Source organism: Mustelus asterias, chromosome 20 (genome assembly GCF_964213995.1).
Source record: "Mustelus asterias chromosome 20, sMusAst1.hap1.1, whole genome shotgun sequence".
In the NCBI taxonomy this organism is placed as follows: Eukaryota; Metazoa; Chordata; class Chondrichthyes; order Carcharhiniformes; family Triakidae; genus Mustelus; species Mustelus asterias.
In genome coordinates, this window is record NC_135820.1 from 33,473,309 (window position 1) to 33,497,585 (window position 24,277).

The 24,277-nt window shown below is 43.2% G+C and overlaps 1 protein-coding gene across 1 annotated transcript in view; it reads left to right on the plus strand.

The window, feature by feature from the left end:
• The window catches only part of LOC144508713 (zinc finger protein 335-like), a 107,615-nt gene that overhangs the window by 61,272 nt on the left and 22,066 nt on the right, over nucleotides 1-24,277 (plus strand). The window contains exons 26-31 of the mRNA XM_078237022.1: nucleotides 234-310; nucleotides 4,316-4,476; nucleotides 10,077-10,306; nucleotides 13,135-13,216; nucleotides 14,150-14,244; nucleotides 19,948-20,225. Of these exons, the coding sequence (XP_078093148.1) occupies nucleotides 234-310; nucleotides 4,316-4,476; nucleotides 10,077-10,306; nucleotides 13,135-13,216; nucleotides 14,150-14,244; nucleotides 19,948-20,225 (923 nt within the window). The remainder of the gene's footprint in view (nucleotides 1-233; nucleotides 311-4,315; nucleotides 4,477-10,076; nucleotides 10,307-13,134; nucleotides 13,217-14,149; nucleotides 14,245-19,947; nucleotides 20,226-24,277) is intronic.

A 24,277-nucleotide genomic window follows, 5' to 3' on the forward strand; every position in this document is an offset into this window, starting at 1 on the left:
GTTTTGGGGCAGGCTGGGGAGAGTTCCAGATTGCCATTACTCTGAAGCCCATGAACAGTCTAATGTAAAGTTATACTCCCTTGTTCTGCTCTCTCCACCTGTGAAAATAATTTATCTGGGTCTACCCTCTTAACTCCTTTGATCATCTTAAACATCTTTTAATTAGCCTTTAATCTCCAGGGAACCTAAACTTTTATGAAGCCTTTTCTTATAATGTAACCCTTTTATTTCAGTGTGGAAAATCTTTTAAGAAGAGATACACATTCAAAATGCATCTACTAACCCATATTCAGGCTCTTGGAAACAGCAGGTAGGTCTGACTTTTACAGTAGCACTGTGATGTAGTTGATTATCTGAATGCATTGAGGAAAAGGCATCCACTGAGTCTGAAATAACTTGATCTACTACCTCACCCTTCCCAGTTACATGTGTACACCTAAGTAAACAGTTGGCAGGATACTTAGTCACTGATGTGCATTACAGCCAAGCGTGATCAACTTCTTGCCTGATATTCAAACGTGAAACTTTTCCCACAGGATCACTTGGACGATGGTTAGGGCAGGAACTGTGCAGTTTGTTTATTTTTTTGCCCTCCTAGCCCAGGGGTGGCAAACCTGGTTGGGGTATACACTCTGCATTGTATCAGCAGCCTGAGGCTGCATCTTCCCTACACTCTGTGGTGTAGTGTAGGCATTAGTTGTTTCCCCTTGCTTCCTGGGCATCTCCAATAACAAGCCTGCTGATTCACTCTTGCAGTGTCCCCTTAGCTGAAGGGAAAGTATCGTTGGGTGCACAAATGAAAAACAAAAATAAAACTACATTAAAAAGGGCAAAGAGGGCAGTAAAACAGGAAGAGCAAAAGAGGGGAGTGAGGGAGTACTGTGGCAGTAGATAGAGAAGTGGCTTCTAGAGAGAGAGTAAATCAAATCTGGCTATCAGAGGTTTGGAGTACATTTTGCTTCCAAGGCCTCGGTGACATTGAGAGGGAAGTTTCTGGGGGGTGAGAGAAAATGTGGGAGGCATTGAGTGCTAAATATCAATTTAGAGTAAGGCTGCCAACTGCAATTAGTGTATTCCTGGAAGTTTCATCACAACTTCCAGCCATTAATCAGCCAACACATCCATCCTTGTGACGTACTGCTTCCTTACACCAATTGAAAAGCAAAAAGGCAACACAATTGGATGATGCTTGACGACCAGCCCAACAGCCTTTTTCTCCATTTTCAATAATTTTCAAAGAAATGACAAAAATAAACTTTTTTTTAATGTCCCGCTGATTTTTCAGCGTTGCACAGAGCTGTGTCCCAGAGATGAACCATCAATTCCTAGAAACTTGAGGCCAAAATCCCGGAGGGTTAGCAACCCTAAAAAAAGAGTTATAAAGAAAGATTTAAGCGAGATAGAAAGTGAAACAAAACATTAGTGAGCAGGAGATGACAGAATAATCTAATGTGAGGTAGAGGCTATTTTAATAGTTGTTTTCTGCTTAGACAGTAAGTATCAGTCAGTATTCATTTCAAATGCAGATGTGGCTTTATGTCAGCCAGTAGATGGAGATACAGCGCTTCCAAAATATCATTAATTGTCCTCCTCTAACACACTACTTGTTGGTGTCTGTAGTTCACCTGCTGGAATACACTGGTGTATTGTTACAGTATTATTTCTTAAGAAAATTTACCCTCTTTCTTTAACTTTTGATGCTGATCTCATTGGATGAAAGTAACTATTATTTTTGTTAATTTTGTTCTCGTGGAGTCTTGGCCCAAATATTTATGAGGAGCTTGCAGGGCAAGTGGAAAGTAACCATAGAAACGAGACCAAACAGGGGTTGAAAATCTTGCTAAACCTAACAACAGGATCACACTATTGTTTCTTTATATCTGTTTTCTGACCTGCAGCTGGTCAAATTGGTAGGATGAATCATAAATAAGTTAGTTACTGAACAGGGTTCCGCAACTGAGAACCCTTGGGAATGGTCCCTGGTAGTGGGGACTGGGAAAGGTGGGGGAAAGAGAGGACAATGGGCACAAGGGGAAGGTGAACAAGCTAGTGGGAAATTTAACACTTCCTCGAGGAGCTGAGTTGAGCATTCCTACTCGTGGGAGGATCCTGGATGGAACCGAGGATCAACGGGACCTTGGAATGCATATCCACCGATCCCTGAAGGTGGTAGAGCAGATAGATAAGGAGATTAAGCATGCATATGGGATACTTGCCTTTATTAACTCGGGCATAGAATAGAAGAACAGGGAGGTTCATACTGGAACAATATAAAACACTTGTTAGGCCACATCTGGGTTAGTGTGAGGTTCTGGTCACTAGATTATGGGAAGGATGTGATTGCACTGGAAAGGGTGCAGAAGAGATTTATCAGGATGTAGCCTGAGCTGAAGTGTCTGAGCTACGAGGAAAGATTGGAGCAGCAAAGGTTGAGAGGGGACCAAAATGTATATGATTATGAGGGGCATAGTGGATAAGGCATTTTTTCCACTGGTAGAAGGGTCAATAACCAGGGGACATAGCCTTCTACCTCTTACCTTAAATCTACGAAGGGGGTTGTGGAGAAGCTTTTACCCCTAGAGGGTGGCAGGAGTCTAGAATTCACTACCTGAAAGGGTGGTTGAGTCAGAAGCTCTCGTAACATTTAAGTATTTAGGTATTTATTTGCGCTGCCATAATCTTCAGGGCTATGGGCCAAGCACTGGAAAATGGAATTAGTTTTTAGTCAGATCGTTGTTGACTGCTGTGAATATGACAGACCAAATGGCCTTCTGCACTGTAAACATCTATGAACCATGGTCTGCAAGGCATAGTGGCAAAGACACTTGCTTTGTGCTTCCACCATTTCCCTCTTCTCTTTCAATGTTGGATTTCCTGAGCCTGATAAGACAAACACAGAAACAGTAAAGACAGCACTGGGAAAAATGTACAATAATGCTGGTTTTCTATCTGCTCTAACATGTCCCTTCAATCACACGAGAGACCCTCTGGACCCTCGTACTGTATTAGAGTGGCATTTTTTTCTATTTGCCATACTGATTCTCAATAATCTGTGACTCACTTTGCCCGTTTAGTGCTAAATTGGAGACAGTTATGACTTCTCGTGTTGATTCCATACAGATTGCAGAATTTTCCCTATGATTCTGAACATAATGTCTGAGACTTCTGTTTGAAGTTCATTTGCTGTGAAACACAGCAGGCTTTAGTTTAACTACTGAACAATGTTTAGCACTTTTGTTACAAACTTCAGATTAGAATCATAGACGTTTTCAGCACGGAAGGGAGCCATTCAGGTCATCGCATCTTTAACGGCCTAAAAAAAGGCTATCCAGCCTGATATCATTTTCCAGCTCCTGCTCCATAATCATGCAGGTTATAGCACTTCCAAGTGCATATTCATGTACTTTTTTTAAATGCAGAGAGACTTTCTGTCTCTACCACCCTTTCAGGCAGTGAGCTGTAGACTCCCACAATCTCGATTTAAAAAGAAGAAACTCCTCAACCCCCCCTCTAATCTTCCTGTCAATTGCTTTAAATCTATTGCCCTTGGTTGTTCAGCTCTCTGTAAGGGATATAGGTCCCTCCTATCCATTTCATCTTGGCTTCTGTAAGTTTACGCACCTCAATTTAAAATCCCCTCAGAAAAGAACCCCAACATATCAAATATTTCCTCACTGTTAAATTTCTCCAATCCTGGCAATATCTCCATAATTCTCTGTTCTTTCTGGTGAAATCATATCCTTCCTGTAATGTGTTGACCAAAGTTGTCTACAGTACTCTAGCTGTGGCCTATCTGGTGTGTTATATAATCCTAGCATGATCTCACTGCTCTGATATTCACTACCTCAGCTGTTGAAGCAGAAAGTCCTGTGTGTTGTCTTTAATTGCCGTATTTACCTAACCTATTTCCTTCAGGCATTTGCAAACATGCACATAAGGGTCCCTCTATATTTACCACTTATTGTATATTCCCTTTTCTTGTTTCCCTTCCCAAACGCATAACTCGTACTTCTCTGGATTGAATTCCATTTACCACTTTTCTAGCCACCTGACTAGTTCATTGATAGCTTCCTGCGTGCTCTGGTGATCTTCCTCATTTTCAACCTCATGGTCTATTGTCGTGTACTCTGGAAGTTTCTGAATCCTGCCACCTACATTCCAATTGAAATCATTGATTTATCGTTGATATGTAATTGATGTCAGTTCAATATTCTCTCAAAGCTATTTTAATTTTTTTTTCACCCAGTGTGTACACTCTGGTTAGGCAATGATCAGTGTTTGTGTTCCTGAGACTAATCTTTGGTTTGCTTTCTAGATTTAAATGTGAATTCTGTGACTATGTCTGTGAGAACAAAAAACTCCTCCTCAACCACCAGCTGTCGCATACCACAGACAAACCATTTAAATGTGACTTCTGCAAGTACTCCACCATTAAAGAAGACTTTCTGGTTTCTCATGTTGCCATTAAGCACACGGGTAAGTTGAGAGATGAGGCTTCTCTGCTTCTTGTTATCTTTAACTAGGGAATTCCGTTGAAGGAAAGGTGCTTTAAACAGAAGGCATATGCAACAGGTTCCCAACACACTGCCTCCAACATATTTAACCATATTTAAGACTTCCATAACCCCTAAGGTTGCCCCTTATAGTGTCAGGTGGACGAGCTAGGGTTTATGGCGATGGGGCCTGGGTTGGATTGTTGTCGGTGCAGATTTGATTGGCCGAGTGGACTCCTTCTGCACTGTATGATTCTATGAAAACCCTGTCTCATTTTAAATGGTTAGCACTGCTGCCTCACAGCGCCAGGGATCTCGGTTCAATTCCCGGCTTGGGTCACTGTCTGTGCAGAGTTTACACATTCTCCCCGTGTCTGCATACGTTTCCCCAGGGTGCTGTGGTTTCCCCTCTGTCCAAAAGACATGCTGGTTAAGTGCATTGACAATGTTAAATTCTCTCTCAGTCTACCCAAAACAGGCACCAGAGTGTGCCGAATAGAGGATTTTCACAGTAACTTAATTGCAGTATTAATGTAAGCCTACTTGGGACACACATAAATTTTAGAACTTGTGGTGGTAGGGAGACTTTTGTAGTTGTGTTTAGTGTTAGGAGGAGGAGTGAAGTTGATCCACATGTACTCAAATCAAGGGGGGCGGGTAGCGCAGCAGAGTGCTGGGTCAGGCTGGGGGGGGGGGGGGGAGAGAATGGGGGCAGAGTAATGGGTCAGGTTGGGGGAGGGGAGGGGGATGTAGGGCAAGAGGCCTGGGTAGCGGGGGCAAGCAGCCAAGAGGACATGGTGATCGATCAGGGTGGGGGCCATCTGGCCTGAGGCCAGGGGTGATTGGCTGGGAGGGGCTGATTGGGGGGCACAATTGGCAAAGGGGGGGCAGTGGGGTGATGGATTGGCTGCAGGGGAGGTGGGGAGCAATCAACATGGCGGGGCAGGGGCAATAGACGGTGGGGGGGGGGGGGTCGGCCATCGACGGGATGGGGCAAATGGCTGGGGTGGGGCAAATTGGTGGGCGGAGCAGAGTGCGATCAGACAGGGTAGGGCAGGGCGTGTGGGCCGATCGGACCAAGGCGCGGTGGCCTGGGCAAGGAGATTGGTGTTGGGAGGTGCAGGGGTGGAGTGGGGAGCAATCGGGTGGGGCATTGGGGACAGGGAGCAATCGGCGGGTGGAGGGGGTCAATCGTCCAAGGGGTGGGGTGTTCGGCCAGGGGCTGGGGCAAATGGCTGCCGCAGGAGTTTGGGGGGGGGGGTGGGTGGTGGTTGGTGGCAGGACGATTGTCAGTATTGAGGGCAATCATCTGAGGAATGGGGCGATCGAGCGCCATGGGGTGGACGGGCAAGGTGATCGGCCGAGGGTTGGGGGTGAGGTGATTGTCCCGCCCCGCCCCCATACCCAGCCTATCATCCCATAGAGGGGGTGGGGGCAGGACGAACAACCAGGGGGCAGAGCGATCAGCTAGTGTTTGGGAGGGGGGGGGGCGGGGTGTGAGAGGTTGATTTGGCTTAGGTGGGGTTGGGGGAAATTTGATCAGTCGGGGTTGGGGGGTTGGTGGGGGGAGGTGGCAGGGGCAGGGAGTGATGATGGGCCAGGGCGCGACTATCGGGGGGAGGTGGGGGGGGGGAATACAGCGGGCCCGATTTTACCATTGTGTTGCGCCCGTTTTCAGGCACGAAAACGTGGTAAAGTCGGGCATGAGGCAAGTAACGTCATCTGCACTCGCCTCCGCACCGGTTCCCCCTTTACCAAGGCCCCAAAATGGCCACAATCGGGATATTTGCATGCATTTAAATTGACGTAATGGGCTGCACGCCCAACTTTACCAGCACTTCCCTCTTTACCAGCACTTCCCTCTTTACCACCACGTTCACCCATCCAGTTTCGGCGCGAAACAGACATAAAAGAACATAAGAACTCGGAGCAGGAGTAGGCCATCTGGCCCCTCAAGCCTGCTCCACCATTCAATAAGATCTTTTTGTGGACTCTGCTCCACTTAACCGCCCACTCACCATAACACTTACTTCCTTTACTAATCATAGAAATCATAGAAACCCTACAGTGCAGAAGGAGGCCATTCGGCCCATCGAGTCTGCACCGACCACAATCCCACCCAGGCCCCACCCCCACATAATTACCCGCTAATCCCCCTAACCTATGCATCTCAGGACTCTAAGGGGCAATTTTTAACCTGGCCAATCAACCTAACCCACACATCTTTGGACTGTGGGAGGAAACCGGAGCACCCGGAGGAAACCCACGCAGACACGAGGAGAATGTGCAAACTCCACACAGACAGTGACCCGAGCCAGGAATCAAAAAACTATCCTTGCCTTAAAAACATTCAAATAGGTAGCCTCAACTGCTTCACTGGGCAGGGAAATCCACAGATTCACAACTTTTTGTGTGAAGACGTTCCTCCTCAACTCAGTCCTAAATCTGTTCCATCTCTTATTTTGAGGCCATGTCCCATAGTTCTAGTTTCACCTGCCAGTGGAAACAACTTCCCTGCTTCTATCTTATCTATTCCCTTCATAATATATGTTTCTATAAGATCTCCCCACAATCTTCTGAATTCCAATGAGTATAGTCCAGTCTACTCAGTCTCTCCTCATAAGCCAACCCCCTCAACTCCAGAATCAACCGAGTGAATCTCCTCTGCATCCCCTCCATTGCCAGTATATCCTTTCTCAAGTAAGGAAACCAAAACTGTACACAGTACTCGAAGTGTGCCCTCACCAGCACCTTATACAGCTGTAACATAACCTCACTGTTTTTAAATTCCATCCCTCTAGCAATGAAGGACAAAATTCCATTTGCGTTCTTAATTACCTGCTGCACCTATAAACCAGCTTTTTGTGATTCCTGCACAAGGACACCCAAGTCTCTCTGCACAGCAGCATGCAGCAATTTTTAACCATTTAAATAATAGTCCATTTTGCTGTTATTCCTACCAAAATGGATGACCTCACATTTACCAACATTGTACTCCATCTGCCAGACCCTTGCCTACTCACTTAGACTATCTATATCCCTTTGCAGACTTTCAGCGCCCTCTGCACACTTTGCTCTGTTACTCATCTTAGTGTCATCTGCGAATTTTGATACTACACTTGGTCTCCAACTCCAAATCATCTATGTAAATCATAAATAATTGCGGTCCCAACACTGATCCCTGAGACACATCATTAATCACTGATCGCCAACCAGAAAAGCACCCATTTACTCCCACTCTTTGCTTTCTGTTAGTTAACCAATCCTCTATCCATGCTAATACATTACTCGTAACACCGTGCGCCTTTATCTTATGTAGCAGCCTTTGGTGTGGTACCTTGTCAAATGCCTTCTGGAAATTTGGATGCACCACATTCACAGGTTCCCCATTGTCCACTGCACACGTAATGTTCTCAAAGAATTCCACCAACTTAGTCAAACATGACCTGCCCTTCATGAACCCATGTTGCATCTTCCCAATGGGACAATTTATATCCAGATGTCTCACTGTTTCTTCCTTGATGATAGATTTGAGCATTTTCCCTGCTACAGAAGTTAAGCTAACCGGCCTTTTTGTCTACCTCCTTTTTAAACAGTAGCGTCACATTTGCTGTTTTCCAATCTGCGGGAACCACCCCAGAGTCCACCGAGTTTTGATAAGTTACCACTAGTGCATTTGCTATTTCCCCCACCATCTCTTTTAGCACCCTGGGATGCATTCCATCAGGATCAGGAGACTTGTCTACCTTGAGCCCCATTAGCTTGCCCAAAACTACCTCTTTCGTGACAATAGTTTCTTGGTCCTCACCTGCCATAGCCGCCTTGTCATCAATTTTTGGCATGTTATTTGTGTCTTCCACTGTGAGGACCGACACAAAATACCTGTTCAATGCCTCAGCAATTTCCTCATTTCCATTTATTAGGCCCCCCCCCTTCTCATTCTCTAAAGGACCAATGTTTACTTTAGCCAATCTTTTCCATTTTATGTATTGTTATATATTCTATAAGTCCGATTCAGGCACTCCAGTTAGTGAGGAGGTAAGTGCCTAGCGTCTGACAGCTTTCTGCTTGAGATCAGTGGGGGAGGGGGAGGGAGCAGGAGGGAGTCGTCCGCTGCCACTCTGCTTGAGATTGTTGGGGGAAGGGGGGGGTCCGCTGCCACTCTGCCTGAGATCAGTGGAAGAGTGGAGGGGCCCACGATCGGTCTGGGTGGCTGGGTCCCAACACTGACCCCTGAGACACACCACTAATCACCAACCAGAAAAACACCCATTTACCCCCACTCTTTGCTTTCTGTTAGTTAACCAATCCTATATCCATGCTAATACATTACCAGTAACACCATGCACCTTTATCTTATGTAGCAGTCTTTGGTGCTTGTCAAATGCCTTCTGGAAATCCAGATACACCCACATCTACAGGTTCCCCATTGTCCACTGCACATGTAATGTTCTCAAAGAATTCCACCAAATTAGTCAAACATGACCTGCCCTTTATGAACCCATGCTGCGTCTTAGCAATGGGACAATTTATATCCAGATGTCTCACTATTTCTTCCTTGATGATAGCATGTTGCTAGCACATTTACTTGGACCACATAAGCAACAGTTGTTTGTGTTATACTGATCCAAATAATATCCTATTTAATGAGCATCTGAAATATGTTATAGTAGCACTGTCTCCAAAGCTGTGTACATTAGTGTGAGCGCAGTTTGTCTGCTAAATGCAGTGTATCAGATTAGGCATTTTTTTCTGCCCAAATTATTAAATACGACAAGTTGCCACTGTACTTTCAAAGTTCACTGTTTCATATTAAATGACAGTCTTGAGTTTCTTTATTGCTTTCCATTTGGAGAATTAAATGTACAGTTATTGCACCTTAACGAGGTGTGAACTTGCTAACTTTTTCACAGCAGTCATTGCTGAATAGTGTATACTGCAACCTGACACCAGTTTGAGGTCATTTAAATATACATTATAGTTGCACCTTAATACTCACTGAACAGCTATTTTGGGAAAAATAAGAAAACTGCTTGTGTTAATGCTATGAGCACCATTACACTAATGGTTATAAAAAATGGTTTGCGCAATTTGACTAATTTAAAGGATTTACCCAACTTTAAACAAGTATTTTAAATGTTGGTGACTGTAATGGAAAATGATTAAAAATCGCATTAGTTATTGAGTAATTATTTGAAAATTGCAAGGAGCAGTTGAATGTTATATGGAGACCAGATGGAATTGAAGAAGGTGATGTGAATTTGTTTTCTGGTTTCCATACCCACCCTTTGACTAATCTCCAAGATTGCCAATTAACGAAATAATCAATTCAAACCCAAATCTTTGAATTATTACTGTATGGTTTTATTTTAATGTGCCATGTAGTTACGCCAATATCTGGGTTAATGGGATTTGCAGTTTAATGTTCAAGTCATGGAATTATGTTCCTTTCGAAAGCAGTATTCCCTGTATAGTATTTTAACCATTATATTTAAACCATTAAAATAGAATAGTTGGTTTAGCAGTGTGAATGATTTGTTTTTGTGAAGGGATTACACGTATATTAAATGCACATTCTCATAGGTGAGAAGCCATTCTCCTGTGATCTCTGCCATTTCAACACCAAACACAAGAAAAACCTGCGACTTCACGTTCAGTGCCGTCATCAGGAATATTATGATGACTGGGCAAAGATTCATCCTGAAGAGCCACCACGCAGGCGCCGGCCATTCTTCACTCTACAGCAGATAGAAGAATTGAAGCAACAGCATGAGCAGATGCAGTCTACACAGGAAAGCATACGAGACACCATTGTGAGTGCAACTCTCTGGACATTGGGTCCAGATTGGGATTGCTCCCAATCATCTCACACAGTGCATCATTTTCCAAACTTGTTTTTGTCTGTTCTTGTTCTGCAGCTGAGTCTGTGAAGAGTGGCCAGGTTTCTTTTTCCTTACCGGTTCACTGTTTGTCTATGTTTTCTTCACTATAAGGGCAAATAATAAAATTGGTTCCAATCATCTAATTCAAAATCTTCCAATACAAATATTTTTTTCCTGAAATCACATTTTATGAAAAATTTGGGTAGACCCACTTTGTCAATCTCTCTCCCAGTCCACCTTTCGCCCCTAAAAATAAAATTTATTTTATAATAAAAGTTTAAAACATTTTCTCCTCCCCTTCCCATCTCAAAATGACCTATAATATTGGTACCATAATTCCTCTCCATAATAGGAGCTTTGGAACATTGGGTTAAATTCATTCTCCTCGACCCCACAGGCAAAAGGGAGGCAAGGTTTGGATTTGAGTTTCTGCATCAGCATTTCTGTGAATATAATTTACAAGACCCATCACAGCTTTCTTTTGCTAAAGAGTGTTCCCAAATAATTTGTTGACCGCATTTGCCTTCCCCATTCACCATCAGTTCACTACATTCACCAGTCTCCATGAGCTAGTCAAATTTAAAATTCCTGTTAACATCATTCTTGAGTTTGTGTCTGTGCTCCCAGTTATACTTTCAAGGAATGTAAAATAACTTACTGGGTTTGGTTTATTAGGATTTTGTTCCATAACATCTCCCTGAACTGCCTATTGTCCATTGTAATCATCCTGGCTTCCTTTGTCTTGGATTCAGGTGTCTCATTTTTCATTACCATCACCTGTACCTTCTTTATAGCCAGCAGAGTTACAGATTGTCAGAATTTTGTTTTGGGCTCTGTACAAGTTAAATATTACCCTCTGCCCACCTAAGTTTATGTTCCATTGCTCAAGCTATGCACTATAAGATATTGTCCACATTCTTTAATATTACTGCACTGAAGCTTTCAATCAACCATCCACTAGTATCCAGAATTCCTCTTTTATTATTGCTTTCCTTCTATTTCTACTGCTTATTCCTCCATCTTGAGATATTGTTTCGCAATTCATTCGCAGTACACCTGCCTACATCTCATTTTCTCTGCATATTTTGTTTTGTTTTGCCCTTTGAGATGCCCTCCTCACATTTTACTTATTCTGGATTCACTGGGCTTATTGTTACTTCAATTTTTATATATTGCCTTCGCCATTATATCGTTTTGATGAACCACTCCTCTTGACAAATGCAACAAAAATAGATGCCAAATTGTGACTAGTTTTGTTTTTCACATGCTTGCATTTAAGCTAAGTGTCATTTTGATTATTCTTAATATTTTAAGTTTGTCATTTGCTTTATGTTCTTCAATTCTTGTTTAATTTTCTATTTTGGCTTCCAATCAGCTTTTTATTCTCTGTAACCGATTAATCTCTCCTCTGATCTACTTGTTAGATTTGTATTTGAATAAAGTACCCACATCAATTTCTTTCCAACTCAATTCCATTTCTTTCCCCATGAGATGTGATTCCCTTACATTCTCAGTGGATTCTTGAAAATATTCCACTTATTTCTATATTCCTCCCTTTTTAAACGATGGCTTACATTCCATGATTAGAATCAATGATCTGAAAAGCTGCCACTGTTTCAAGGCAGCAATTCAGTAGATGGTAGCTTATGAAAGTGAACATAAGCATGAGATTGAATTGCTGTAATAAATAGATCGGTAGTTAATTGTTTAGAATTTAACCTTCATTTTTGACTTGTTACATTGTGCACGCACAGTGCATAATTGTGTGAAAGGCAGCATGACCCAGCAGATGACTGAAAAAAATGTGAAGTGGTGCACGAGCATTAGTCTTAAGATTCAATGTTATCTCTGGTCAGCAGACTGTCACGGAGAATAATATAATCCTGTTCATCTATTTACATTGTAATGACAAACATTCCCTCGCAATCTCTAGAAAAGATGCCTTTCTAATTCAAATTGCCCCTGTGCCTAATTTCTGTAGCCAGCAATTTCAGAAATAGTACTTCTGTGATTTATTTAGTGTTGTTGTAATATCAAGAACTTCGTTGGATAACTAAACTCATCAATTACTCTTGGTGGTCCTCTTTTAAACTAGTTTATTATGTAAATATTCCCTTTTCACCTTTTGCCATCCCTCATCTCTTTCTTTCATCCTCAACTCTCAAAACAACATTTATTGTGGATTTGCAGTAATGTTGGAAATATGAGAGCTTTTTCCGAACTGTCCACTGCACCGGTTAACTAGTCATTTGTTTCAGTTACTGTTTGTGGTATCTTGCGTGTAGTGCAATTTGTGTTTATCCACAAACAGTGACTTCACTTGAAAATAAATCTATTGACTGGGAAGCACTTGGGGAATTTGAGGGCATGTTATTACAAAGTGCTTTCTACCCATGCTATATAGTTCAGTGTCCAAATCTATTACTAAGCCAGTGATCTAATGTGGAAACTGGTTCATCATCACCACTAATGTCTTAATGCATGCCCATGTGGTAAAGTTTTTGTTTGGGAGTTTACCATGGGCTTCAGAGCCACACTAAATCAATGTTCTTATTAATCTTTACATATCTCAGCATTTCAGATCTTAGCAGTTCCATGTAGGATTTATCCCATGCGTAAGACGACAGCCTCTTCTAAATCTCCAGACCCACAAAAGAGACCAAAGCAGTTAGCACCCAGATTCAGTAACATTCAGTTGCTGGAAATGTTTTTTTTTTGATTGAACTCTGTCTGAAATTCTGTACATTTTATATTGTTAGGTACCTCTGACCTACCAGACCATTCCAACATCAATGGTCAACCAGGAATCTTTGGGAACTGCTACAATCATATATGAACAAGGTATATGACTCCGTTGGTAGAATTCTGTCAAGTAATTTTTCTAAGTGTAAAAGCAAATCCTTCTGTCTTCTGATCTGTGGTCCTTTCGATATAAACATCTGTCCCTAAATGATGCAAACAAGAATGTGTATTTTGCTTAGTATCTTTATAGCAATGCTGTAGGGTAACCTGACAGAAACCAACACCAAGCCAAAGGTGGAGGTAGGTTTTGTGCATTGTCTGAAAAAAGGAGAGACAGATTTAAGGGGTGAATTCCAAAGTTTAGGCTCAATAGCGAAACAAAAGAAACAGGTGGTGGGGCTGCTCAGGATGTGTGGAGGATTTTTTGTGGAATGGATGGGTGCATGAGACCAGAGTTGAAGGAATGTTGAGTTTTTGGAATGTTGGAGAGCCGGCAGCATGTTCCAGAGATGCAAAGGGGCGAAGTCATGGATGGGTTTGAATGTGAGGCTAGGATTTTAAACTCCAAGCATAGCTGAACCTGAAGCCAAGATGCATCCATGAGACTGGGCTAATGAATGGGTTTTGGTGTGTATTAGAAAATAAATTATCTGCATTTAGGATGAGTTTGGGGAGGGTGTAAGTGGGAGGCTGGCCTTTTATGTTTTTAAAAACAAAATTATGCAAGAAGCAATTATTAGATGGATAAGTTCAGCTATTGAGCCTTGAGTTCTCCAAATTGCTGTATAGCTCCTTATCTGATTTCAAGAAGAATATAGCCAGTTGAGAAATTAAGAATTCGCCACATTTACTTGGGGCAAGCACCCTAAGTTTCTGAATCTCCGCACAAACCCAATGTCCTATTGTGACACATGGATTTCTGCCTCTAATTCATCATCATCTGATGAATTTCTAATCTCCGCCCTTCCATTGGGAGAAATGTATTGACTGTATACAGAGTGATGAATAAGCATGTGCTCTTTTGCCTGTCAGGTACAAGTGAATCCTCGGAAATCACAGCACAAAGTGCCCTGGACCTCCTGCTGAATATGAGTACACCAAGGGAGCTGGTCACAAATTCATTACAGGTGCAGAACTTTAAAATAATCTTTCAACAAAGTGTGGTTGGGAAGTGTGCATTCATCCAATTTGATTAACAAGATACCATACAGTCATTCATATCAAATAATAAAACTGGAAAGAAACATGAAAATATTGAGATTTATTTTGAATTTTATTTGGTGATCTCAAAACAATAACAGTATTATTGTCATCAGAGTTATGCAAACTATAGGCTGAGTTAATTGCAAACTGAGCCCTGGCACGATTTGTGCTTATACTTTTTCCCCTTTCCTCTATTGTTTATCCTCTGAGTTTTATGGCCTGAAGGTTCAGTTGGCTGTTCATAGAACTGCATCTTCATCGGTGGAAAAATCAGGATACCAAGACCTGTTCATATCAATAACTTGAGTTATATGGAACACTGGTTAAATTCCATTTTTCCCATTCTGCAGTTGAAAAAAACCGCTGTTAAACTTGCCCCCGCTCTGGCATGTTGCCTGGCAGCCATTTCACCTTCTGAGAGTTAATTGGCTTGAGATGGGTCTTCTGCCCCCCATCTGGGGAAGAAGCATCACCTTTGAGAGGTGTCGGTCAATTTGATTGGCTGTCAGAGGCCCCAGGGGTAGGTGGGGAAGCCCATGGAGGGAAGAAGACCTTCAGGATGGGTTGACCTTTAATTAGAAGAAAGGGACTTGGGAAGAAGGTACACTTCCGCCTCTTTCCCACCCAAGCAAACTTGCCTGATGGGCTTCCCACCTGCCAGCCAAAACTTTGCAGCTGGTTGAGAAAGGGGCTCAGGTGGTGCGAAGGCTCACTTGCTGCCAGTTAAATTGCAGTCAGGTCAGGGGTGGTGGGGAAGGCACCCCCAATGAATTTTACAGTCCCTGCCCCATCTACCCAGGTGGTAAAATTCTGTCCTAGTGAGTGGTATCTGAATGGCAGTGTGATGTGATACTGAGATTGTATAAACATGTACTTCCTTAGCACTTTGAAGCTGCTGCTTCTACTTCATCAAAATCAAGGTTGAACTGTCCTATCTCTAACTCGGGTTGCAGTCCCTGATTAAATTTAACCATCCAATAATTCATGGAAAATATTCTGCAGTGTCCACAATTTTCTTAAAAGCATATTACTGCAGATGTTGGAGGAGAGACCGTGGTCGGGGGAAAATAGTTGGAAAGTGAGATTTTTTTTTCAAATGGTGGGAAAAGGAAACAATGGAAGAAATGAAAATTTTAAACTAAATGAAATGAAAAAATAAAACAAATGGAAATGGGGTGAAGGTGGAGGGGAGAAAGGTCATGCACTGAAGTTGTTGAGCTCAATGTTAAGCCTGGAATGCTGTAAAGTACCTAATCAGAAGATGAGGTGCTGTTCCGCCAATTTGCGTTGGGCTTCAGGGGAAAATTGCGACAAACCAAGGACAGATATGATATGTGAGCAGGCTGATGTGTTGAAATGGCATGTGACAGGAAGGTCTAGGTCCTGCTTGTGGACTGACCAAAGGCGTTCTGCAAAATGGTCACCCAGTCTGTGGTCTCTTCGATGTAGAGTAGACCGCATTGGGAGCAGCACATGCAATACACCTGATCAGAGGAGGTGCACATGAAGCACTGCTTCACCTGAAACAAGTGTTTAGGCCCTTAGATGGTGAGCAGGGAGGATGCAAAAGTGGCATGGGAAGGTGCTGTGGGCAGGGGGTGAGATGATGGTGTGATGGAGGAGTGGGCCAGGGTATCCTGGAGGGAACAGTCCCTATGGAATGCTGACTCGGGGGAGTGAGGGGTAGATGTATTTGGTGTTGGTGGAAATGGTGGAGGATGATCCTTTGAATGTGGAGGCAGGTGGGGTGAAAAGTGAGGACAAGGAGATTCTGGGAGGGAGGAGAGGGGATGAGACCTATGGCATGGGAGATGAGTCGGAGACAGTTGAAAGCCCTGTCAACCACAGTGGGAGGGAAACCATGATTAAGGATGAAAGAAGGCATATCAGCGGTGCCATTTTGGCATCAACAGAACTGATATGACGGGGGCGAAGGAACTGAGAATATGGGATGGAGTCCTTAAAGGACACAAGGTGTGAAGAGCTGTAGTCGAGGGTGCTGTGGGAGTCGGTGGACTTGTGATTAAAAACTAGCGGGCAGTCTACGGCCAGAAATGGAGACAGATCAAGGAAGGAAAGGGAAGTGTCAGAGATCAAATGTCATCCGATTTTCTATTGCCTTCAGCTCTGATGATGGGTGATCCAAACTCGCAACGTTAGCTCTATTTTCTCTCCACACTTTCCTTGTTCTGTTGGTGATATTTAAGTATAGAAATTATTAGTTGCATCCAGTCAGATCTTAACACACTATAGAAGATAGGAGCAGGAGGAAGCCATTTGGCCCTTCGAGCCTGCTCCGCCATTCATCACAGTCATGGCTGAACGTCCAATTCAATAGCCTAATCCTTTCTCCCCATAACTTTTTTGATCCCATTCACCCCAAGTGTTATATCTAGCCACCTTTTGAATACTTTCAATGTTTTGGCATCAACTACTTCCTGTGGTGATGAATTACACAGGCTCACCACTCTTTGGATGAAGAAATGTCTCCTCTCTGTCCTAAATGGTCGACCCCTAATCCTCAGACTGTGACCCCCTAGTTCTGGACTCCCCACCATCAGGAACATCCTCCCTGCATCTACCCTGTTTAGTCCTGTTAGAATTTTATAAGTCTCCATGAGATTCCCCCCTCATTCGAGTGAACTCCAGCGAAAACAATCCCACCCTAGTCGATCTCTCCTCGTACATCAATCCCGCCAACCCGGGAATACAAAGAACAGTACAGCACAGGAAACAGGCCCTTCAGCCCTCCAAGCTTGTGCCGCTCATTGGTCCAACTAGACCATTCGTTTGTATCCCTCCATTCCCAGGCTGCTCATGTGACTATCCAGGTAAGTCTTAAACGATGCAGTGTGTCTGCCTCCACCACCCTACTTGGCAGCACATTCCAGGCCCCCGCCACTCTGTGTAAGAAAAACGTCCCTCTGATATCTGAGTTATACTTCGCCCCTCTCACCATGAGCCCGTGACCCCTCGTGATCGTCACCTCTGACCTGGGAAAAAGCTTCCCACTGTTCACCCTATCTATACCCTTCATAATTTTGTACACCTCTATTGGGTCTCCTCTCATTCTCTGTCTTTCCAGGGAGAACAAGCCCAGTTTACCCAATCTCTCCTCATAGCTAAGACCCTGCATACCAGGCAACATCCTGGTAAACCTTCTCTGCACTCTCTCTAAAGCCTCCACGTCCTTCTGGTAGTGCGGCGACCAGAACTGGACACAGTACTCCAAATGTGGCCTAACCAGCGTTCTATACAGCTGCATCATCAGACTCCAGCTTTTATACTCTATACCCTGTCCTATAAAGGCAAGCATACCATGTGCCTTCTCCACCACCACCTCAACCTGTGCTGCCACCTTCAAGGATTTATGGACTTGCACACCTAGGTCCCTCTGTGTTTCTTACTCTTGATGGCTCTGCCATTTATTGTACAACTCCCCCCTCTATATATATATATTATATATATATATATATATATATATATATTATTTATATATATATATAAATCAAAATAGCATATATATATATAAAATAAAAATCAAAATAGCAGAGGTCCCAGTACAGAGCCCTGTGGAACAGCACTGGTCACAGACGTCCAGCCAGAAAAAGACCCTTTGACTGCTACCCTCTGTCTCCTGTGGCCAAGCCAGTTCTCTACCCATCTAGCCCCCTCTCCTTGTATCCCATGAGCCTTAACCTTCTTAACCAACCTGCCATGAGGGACTTTGTCAAATGCCTTACTGAAATCCATATAGACGACATCCACGGCCTTTCCTTTGTCGTCCGTTTTTGTCACTTCCTCAAAAAACTCCACCAAATTTGTAAGGCATGACCTCCCTCTTACAAAACCATGCTGTCTGTTGCTAATTGTTCCATTCTAAATGTGCATACATCCTGTCTCTAAGAATCCTCTCCAACAACTCCCCTACCACGGACGTCAAGCTCACTGGCCTATAATTACCTGGGTTATCCCTGCTTAAATAACATTCTTAAATAACATTCGCTATCCTCCAATCCTCAGGGACCTCACCTGCGTCCAATGAAGAGACAAAGATTTCTGTCAGAGGCCCAGCAATTACATCTCTTGTCTCTCTGAGCAATCTAGGATAGATGCCATCAGGCCCTGGGGGTTTGTCAGTTTTAATGTTACCTGAAAAACCTAACATTTCCTCCCTTGTAATGGAGATTCTCTCTAACGGGTCAACACCTCCCTCTGAGACACTCCCAGTCAACAAGTCCCTCCTTTGTGAATACCGATGCAAAGTATTCATTTAGGATCTCCCCTATTCTCTTGGGTTCTAAGCATAATTCCCCTCCCTTGTCCCTGAGAGGTCCGACTTTTTCCCTGACAACTCTCTTGTTCCTAACATGTGAATAAAATGCCTTCGGATTCTCCTTAATTCTGTCTGCCAAGAACATTTTGTGACCTCTTTTTGCCCTTCCAACTCCCCGTTTGAGTTCTTTCCTACTCTCTGTATTCCTCCAGAGCTGCATCTGTTTTCAGCCTGATAAACCTTCGCTGCACTCCCTCGAGATCAAGAACATCCTTCCTCGGAAAAGGAGACCAAAACTGCACACAATATTTTAGGCGTGGCCTCACCAAGGCCCTGTATAATTGCAACACATCCCTGCTCCTGTATTCGAAATCTCTTGCAATGAAGGCCAACCTGCCATTTGGCACCTTTACCACCTGTTGCACCTGCATGCTTACCTTCAGCGACTGGTGCACAAGGACACCCAGGTCCCATTGCACACTCCCCTCTCCCAATTTACAGCCTTTCAAGTAGTAATCTGCCGCCTTGTTTTGCTTCCAAAGTGAACAACCTCACTTTTATCCAAATTATACTGCATCTGGCATTGATTTGCCCACTCATCCTACCTGTCCAGATCATGCTAAAGGATCTCTGCATCCTTGTCACTGTTCACCCTCCCACCCCACTTGGTATCATCTGCAAACTTTGAGAAACATTTTGTTTCTTCATCCAAATCATTAATATATACTGTGAATAGCTGGAGTCCCAGGACCGATCCCTGTGGCACTCCACTAGTTACTGCCTGCCAATTTGAAAAGGACCCATTAATTCCTGCTCTTTGTTTCCTCTCTGCCAACCAGTTTTTAATTCATCTCAATACTCTTCCTCCAATCTCATGCTCTTTAATCTTGCACGATAATCTCTTATGCGGGACTTTGCCAAACGCTTTCTGAAAGTCCAAATATACCACATCTACTGGTTTCCCCCTTATCAACTCTACTTGTTACATCTTCAAAGAATTCCAGCAGATTTGTCAGTCTGTCACTATGAAGTGGATGTCTGTTTCCTGGTGTGAGCATTTTCTCCAGATGGTGAATGAGAGCTGTGCTTTCTTTTTCAAAGTAATCTCACCAGTGTGAGAGAAGTGACTTTATATTCATGTATATCCAGAGAATGCTGGAAAGTTTCAGTGTGGCTTGCTATTAGCACTAAATTAGAAAAGAGGCTTGATTCATACCAGACCCAAAGACTCTTACCAATTGTGTAAACAACCTTTAGGCCTTTGCTCTGAGGTAGAGGATGTGGACCAGCAGTGCTTAAGTATAAGTTATAGCAGTTTTTCATTGTCACTTGTCTGATTTGCTCTACTCAGGTAGCTGTACTGAAATCGGACAGTACAGTCCAAGATCAGTCTTCCCAGGAATCTCAAAACCAAGAGGAGGAGCAGTTGACCGTATCGCCGCAACACAAAATTGTCACTCTTCATGTGGGTGAACATGGTGAGACTGTGGTTCAGGAAATGTACGAAGCCACAACCATAGAGAGCTCTGGAATCCCACAAGTCACCATCAACCCTTATACAAATGGAACAGAATATAATATTGTCACACCGGGAAGTGAGGAGATGCAACATGCCACTGCAGTTTACAGGTAACATGAAAGCAAACACCATGAACGCTAGAAATCCAATTTCTTGCAGGAATAATTGTCTTGTGTAGCTGAAGCTCTAAGTCACTGTTTTTATTGCTAAGTAAATGTCGCCTGGAAGCTTTTGAGAAAGCATTAATTCACTCTTAAATAAAGCTGTAAAATTCATTTCATTTGAAACATGTGACACAATACAAGCTTTTCTCTAATGAAATGTATTTAGGATACCATAAGACCATAAGAATTAGGAACGGGAGTAGGCTGTTTGGCCCCTCATACCTGCTCCACCATTCAGTAAGATCATGGCTGATCAGACATTCCTCGCGTTCACTTTCCTGCCCTTTTCCCATAACCCTTGATTCCCTTACTGATCAAAAATTGTTTCTATCTTTCTCGACCTTTAATATACACAAGGACTCTGTCTTCAAGCTATCTCTGTTGGAACGAGTTCCAAAGCCCCTCAGCCCTCAGAGAAGAAATTTCCCTAATCTCGGTCTTAAATTGGTGCCCCTTTATTCTGAGACTGTGCCCTCTGGTCCTGGACCTCCCCATGAGGGGAAACGTCCTGTCAGCATTTACCCTGTCAACCCCCTTAAGAATCTGATATGTTTCAATGAGATCACCTCTTATTCTTCTACTGGAAAGAGGCCCTTCAGCCCATCATGTCCATGCCAGTTATCAAACGCCTATCCTAATCCTATTTTCCAGCACTTGGTCTGTAGCTTTGTATGCTATAGCATTTCAAGTGCTGATCTAAATATTTCTTAAATGTTACAAGGGTTCCTGCCTTTAACAGCCTTTCAGACAGAGTTTTCCAGATTTGCATCACTACCTTGGTGAAAACGTTTTCCTTGCATCTCAAATAACCCTTCTGCCCCTTAACCTAATCTATGCCCCTTGGTTATTGACCCCTCTGTTAAGGGGAAAAGTTCCTTCATATCCACTCTATTTATGCGCCTCTCAATTTTTTATACCTCCATCAGGTCCCCCTTCAGCCTTCTCTACTCCAAGGAAAACAACCCCAGCCTATCCACTCTCTTGATAGTTGAATGCTCCAGCCCAGGTAACATCCTGGTGAATTTCCTCTGCACCTTCTTCACTGCAATCACTTCCTTCCTATCGTGTAGTAATCAAATTTGCACACAGTACTCCAGCTGTGGCCTAACCAGCGTTTTATACAATTCCATCATAATCTCCCTGCACTTATTCAATGCCTTGGTTAATAAAGACAAATATCTTCTTAACCATCTTATCTACCTGGCCTGCTGTATTCGGGGACTATGCTCATCGCATACCAAGGACTCTGTCTTCAAGCTATCTCTGTTGGAACGAGTTCCAAAGCCCCTCAGCCCTCAGAGAATTAACCAAGGCATTGAATAAATACTCTGATCCTCTATACTTTCCAGGGTTCAACCATTCATTCGACCTTGCCTTCTTAGTCTTCCCAAAATTCATAACCTCACGCTTTTCAGGGTTAAATTCTATTTGCCACTAATCTAACTATATTATCCGCATCGTCCTGTAATCTAAGGCTTTGCTCCTCACTATTTGCCGCACCTCTAATTTTTTTGTGTCTTCTGTGAACTTATCAGACCTCCTACGTTCATGTACAGATCATTAATGTACACTACAAACAATAAGTACTCTGCCTCCTAGTACTAAAACAGTTTTGGATTCAATTTGCTAAATTGTCCTGGATTCCATGGACTCTTACCACCTTCATCAGCCTCCCATGTGGGACCTTGTCAAAAGCCTTACTGAAGTCCATGTAGAAAACATCATCTGCACACCTAGTCATCGTCTTTTTTTAAAAAAAAAACAAATTTGTAAGACATGATCTCCCTTTGACAAAACCATGCTGGTTATTCTTGATCAATCCTAGCCCCCCCCCCGGATGGAGAAAAATTCTGTCCGTCAGAATTTTTTGCAATAGTTTCCCTACCACTGAAGTTAGACTCATTCACATGTATTTTCCTGGTTTTTCACTACTTTTCTAGAATAATGGTACCACCTTAGCTGTCCTCAAGTCCTCTGGCACCTCGTACGGATAGAGAAGATTTGAAAATTATTTTCAGAACTGCTGCAATCTCCTCCCTTCCACAGCAGCCTGGAATACATCCAATCTGGATCTGGGGATTTATCCACTTTTAGGCCCATTAAAACCATTAATACCTCTTCCCTCTCTATGGTAAATTGTTCAAGTAAATCACAATGCCCCTTCCTGATTTTCTATACCTACACCGTCCTTGTTTAACCTTGCCTCCTAAGACAATCCCTCCATACCAGGGATCATTATAGTGAACCCTCTCTGACATTCCTCCAATGAAATAATATCTTTCCTTAAATAAGGGGACCAAAACTGCTCTGATGTAGGGTGGAATTTTCCAGCCACGTTCGCCCCAAAACTGGAAAATCCCGCCTGAGGTCAAGGGACCTTTCCATGGTTTCCCACCGCCCCCCCACCCCCAAGTCCACTACAATTCATGTGGCGGGCGGAACGGGCCAATTCACCCCGTAGTCTCACCAGAACCTTGCACAGTTGCAGCAAGAATTCCCTACTCTCATCCTCTAATCCCCTTGAAATAAGAACCAATATTCCATTAACCTTCCTAATTACCTGCTGCACCTGGGTGCTAGCTTTCTGTGTTTCATGCACAAGTACCTCCAAGTCCCAAGTGTTGTAGCTTTCTGCAGTTTTTCTCCATTTAAATAATACTGTTCTTTTGTTCTCCCTTTCAAAATGAACAACTTCACACTTTCCTACATCATACTCCATTTGCCAACTTTTAGCCCACTTACTTAGCCTATCAATATCTCTTTGTAAACTGTTTGTATCAGTCTCGCAACTTGCCTTTCCATCTATTTTTGTGTCTCCTGCAAAATTGACCACAGTACATTCACTTCCTTCCTCCCAAGTCATGAATATATATTGTATTTAGTGCTGCCCAGTTCTTCAGCTGACTTCATGTCCTGCAGAGATCTGTTAGCACTTGCCTCTGCTCCTGTTTCTGAACAATATAAAAGACAAGGGAGGACAAGAGAACGTAAGAACTAGGAGCAAAAGTAGGCCATCTGGCCCCTCGAGTCTGCTCTGCCATTCAATAAGATCATGGCTGATCTTTTTGTGGACTCAGCTCCACTTCCCCGCCCGCTCACCATAACCCTTGATTCCTTTACTGTTCAAAAATTTATCTATCCTTGCCTTAACATTCAATGAGGTAGCCTCAACTGCTTCACTGGGCAGGGAATTCCACAGATTCACAATCCTTTGGATGAAGAAGTTCCTCTTGAACTCGGTCCTAAATCTGCTCCCCCTTATTTTGAGGCCATGCCCCGTAGCTCTAGTTTCTCCTACCAGTGGAAACAACCTCCCTGCTTCTATCTTATCTATTCCCTTTATAATATCTGTTTCTATAAGATCTCTCCTCATTCTTCTGAATTTCAATGAGTATAGTCCCAGTCTACTAGTGAATCTCCTCTTCACCCCCTTCAATGCCAGTATATCCTTTCTCAAGTAAGGAGACCAAAACTGTAAACACTTCTCCAGGTGTGGCCTCACCAGCACCTCATACAGCTGCAACACAACTCCCTGTTTTTAAACTCCATCCCTCTAGCAATGAAGGACAAATTCCATTTGTATTCTTAATGACCTGCACCTGTAACCCAACTTTTTGTGATTCATGCACAAGGACAACCAGGTCCCTCTGCGCAGCAGCATGCTATAATTTTTTACCATTGAAATAATAGTCCATTCTGCTGTTGTTGCTACCAAAAGGATGGCCTCACACTTACCAACATTGTATTCCATCTGCCACACCTTTGCCCACACACTTAGACTATCTATATCCGTTTGCAGACATTCCGTGTCCTCTGCACACGTTGCTCTGCCACTCATCTTAGTGTCATCTGCAAAATTTGGCACACTACGCTTGGTCTCCAACTCCAAATCATCTATGTAAATTGTAAACAATTGCGGTCCCAACACTAATCCCTGAGGCACACCACTAGTCACTGCCAACTAGAAAAAACACCCATTTACCCCCACTCTTTGCTTT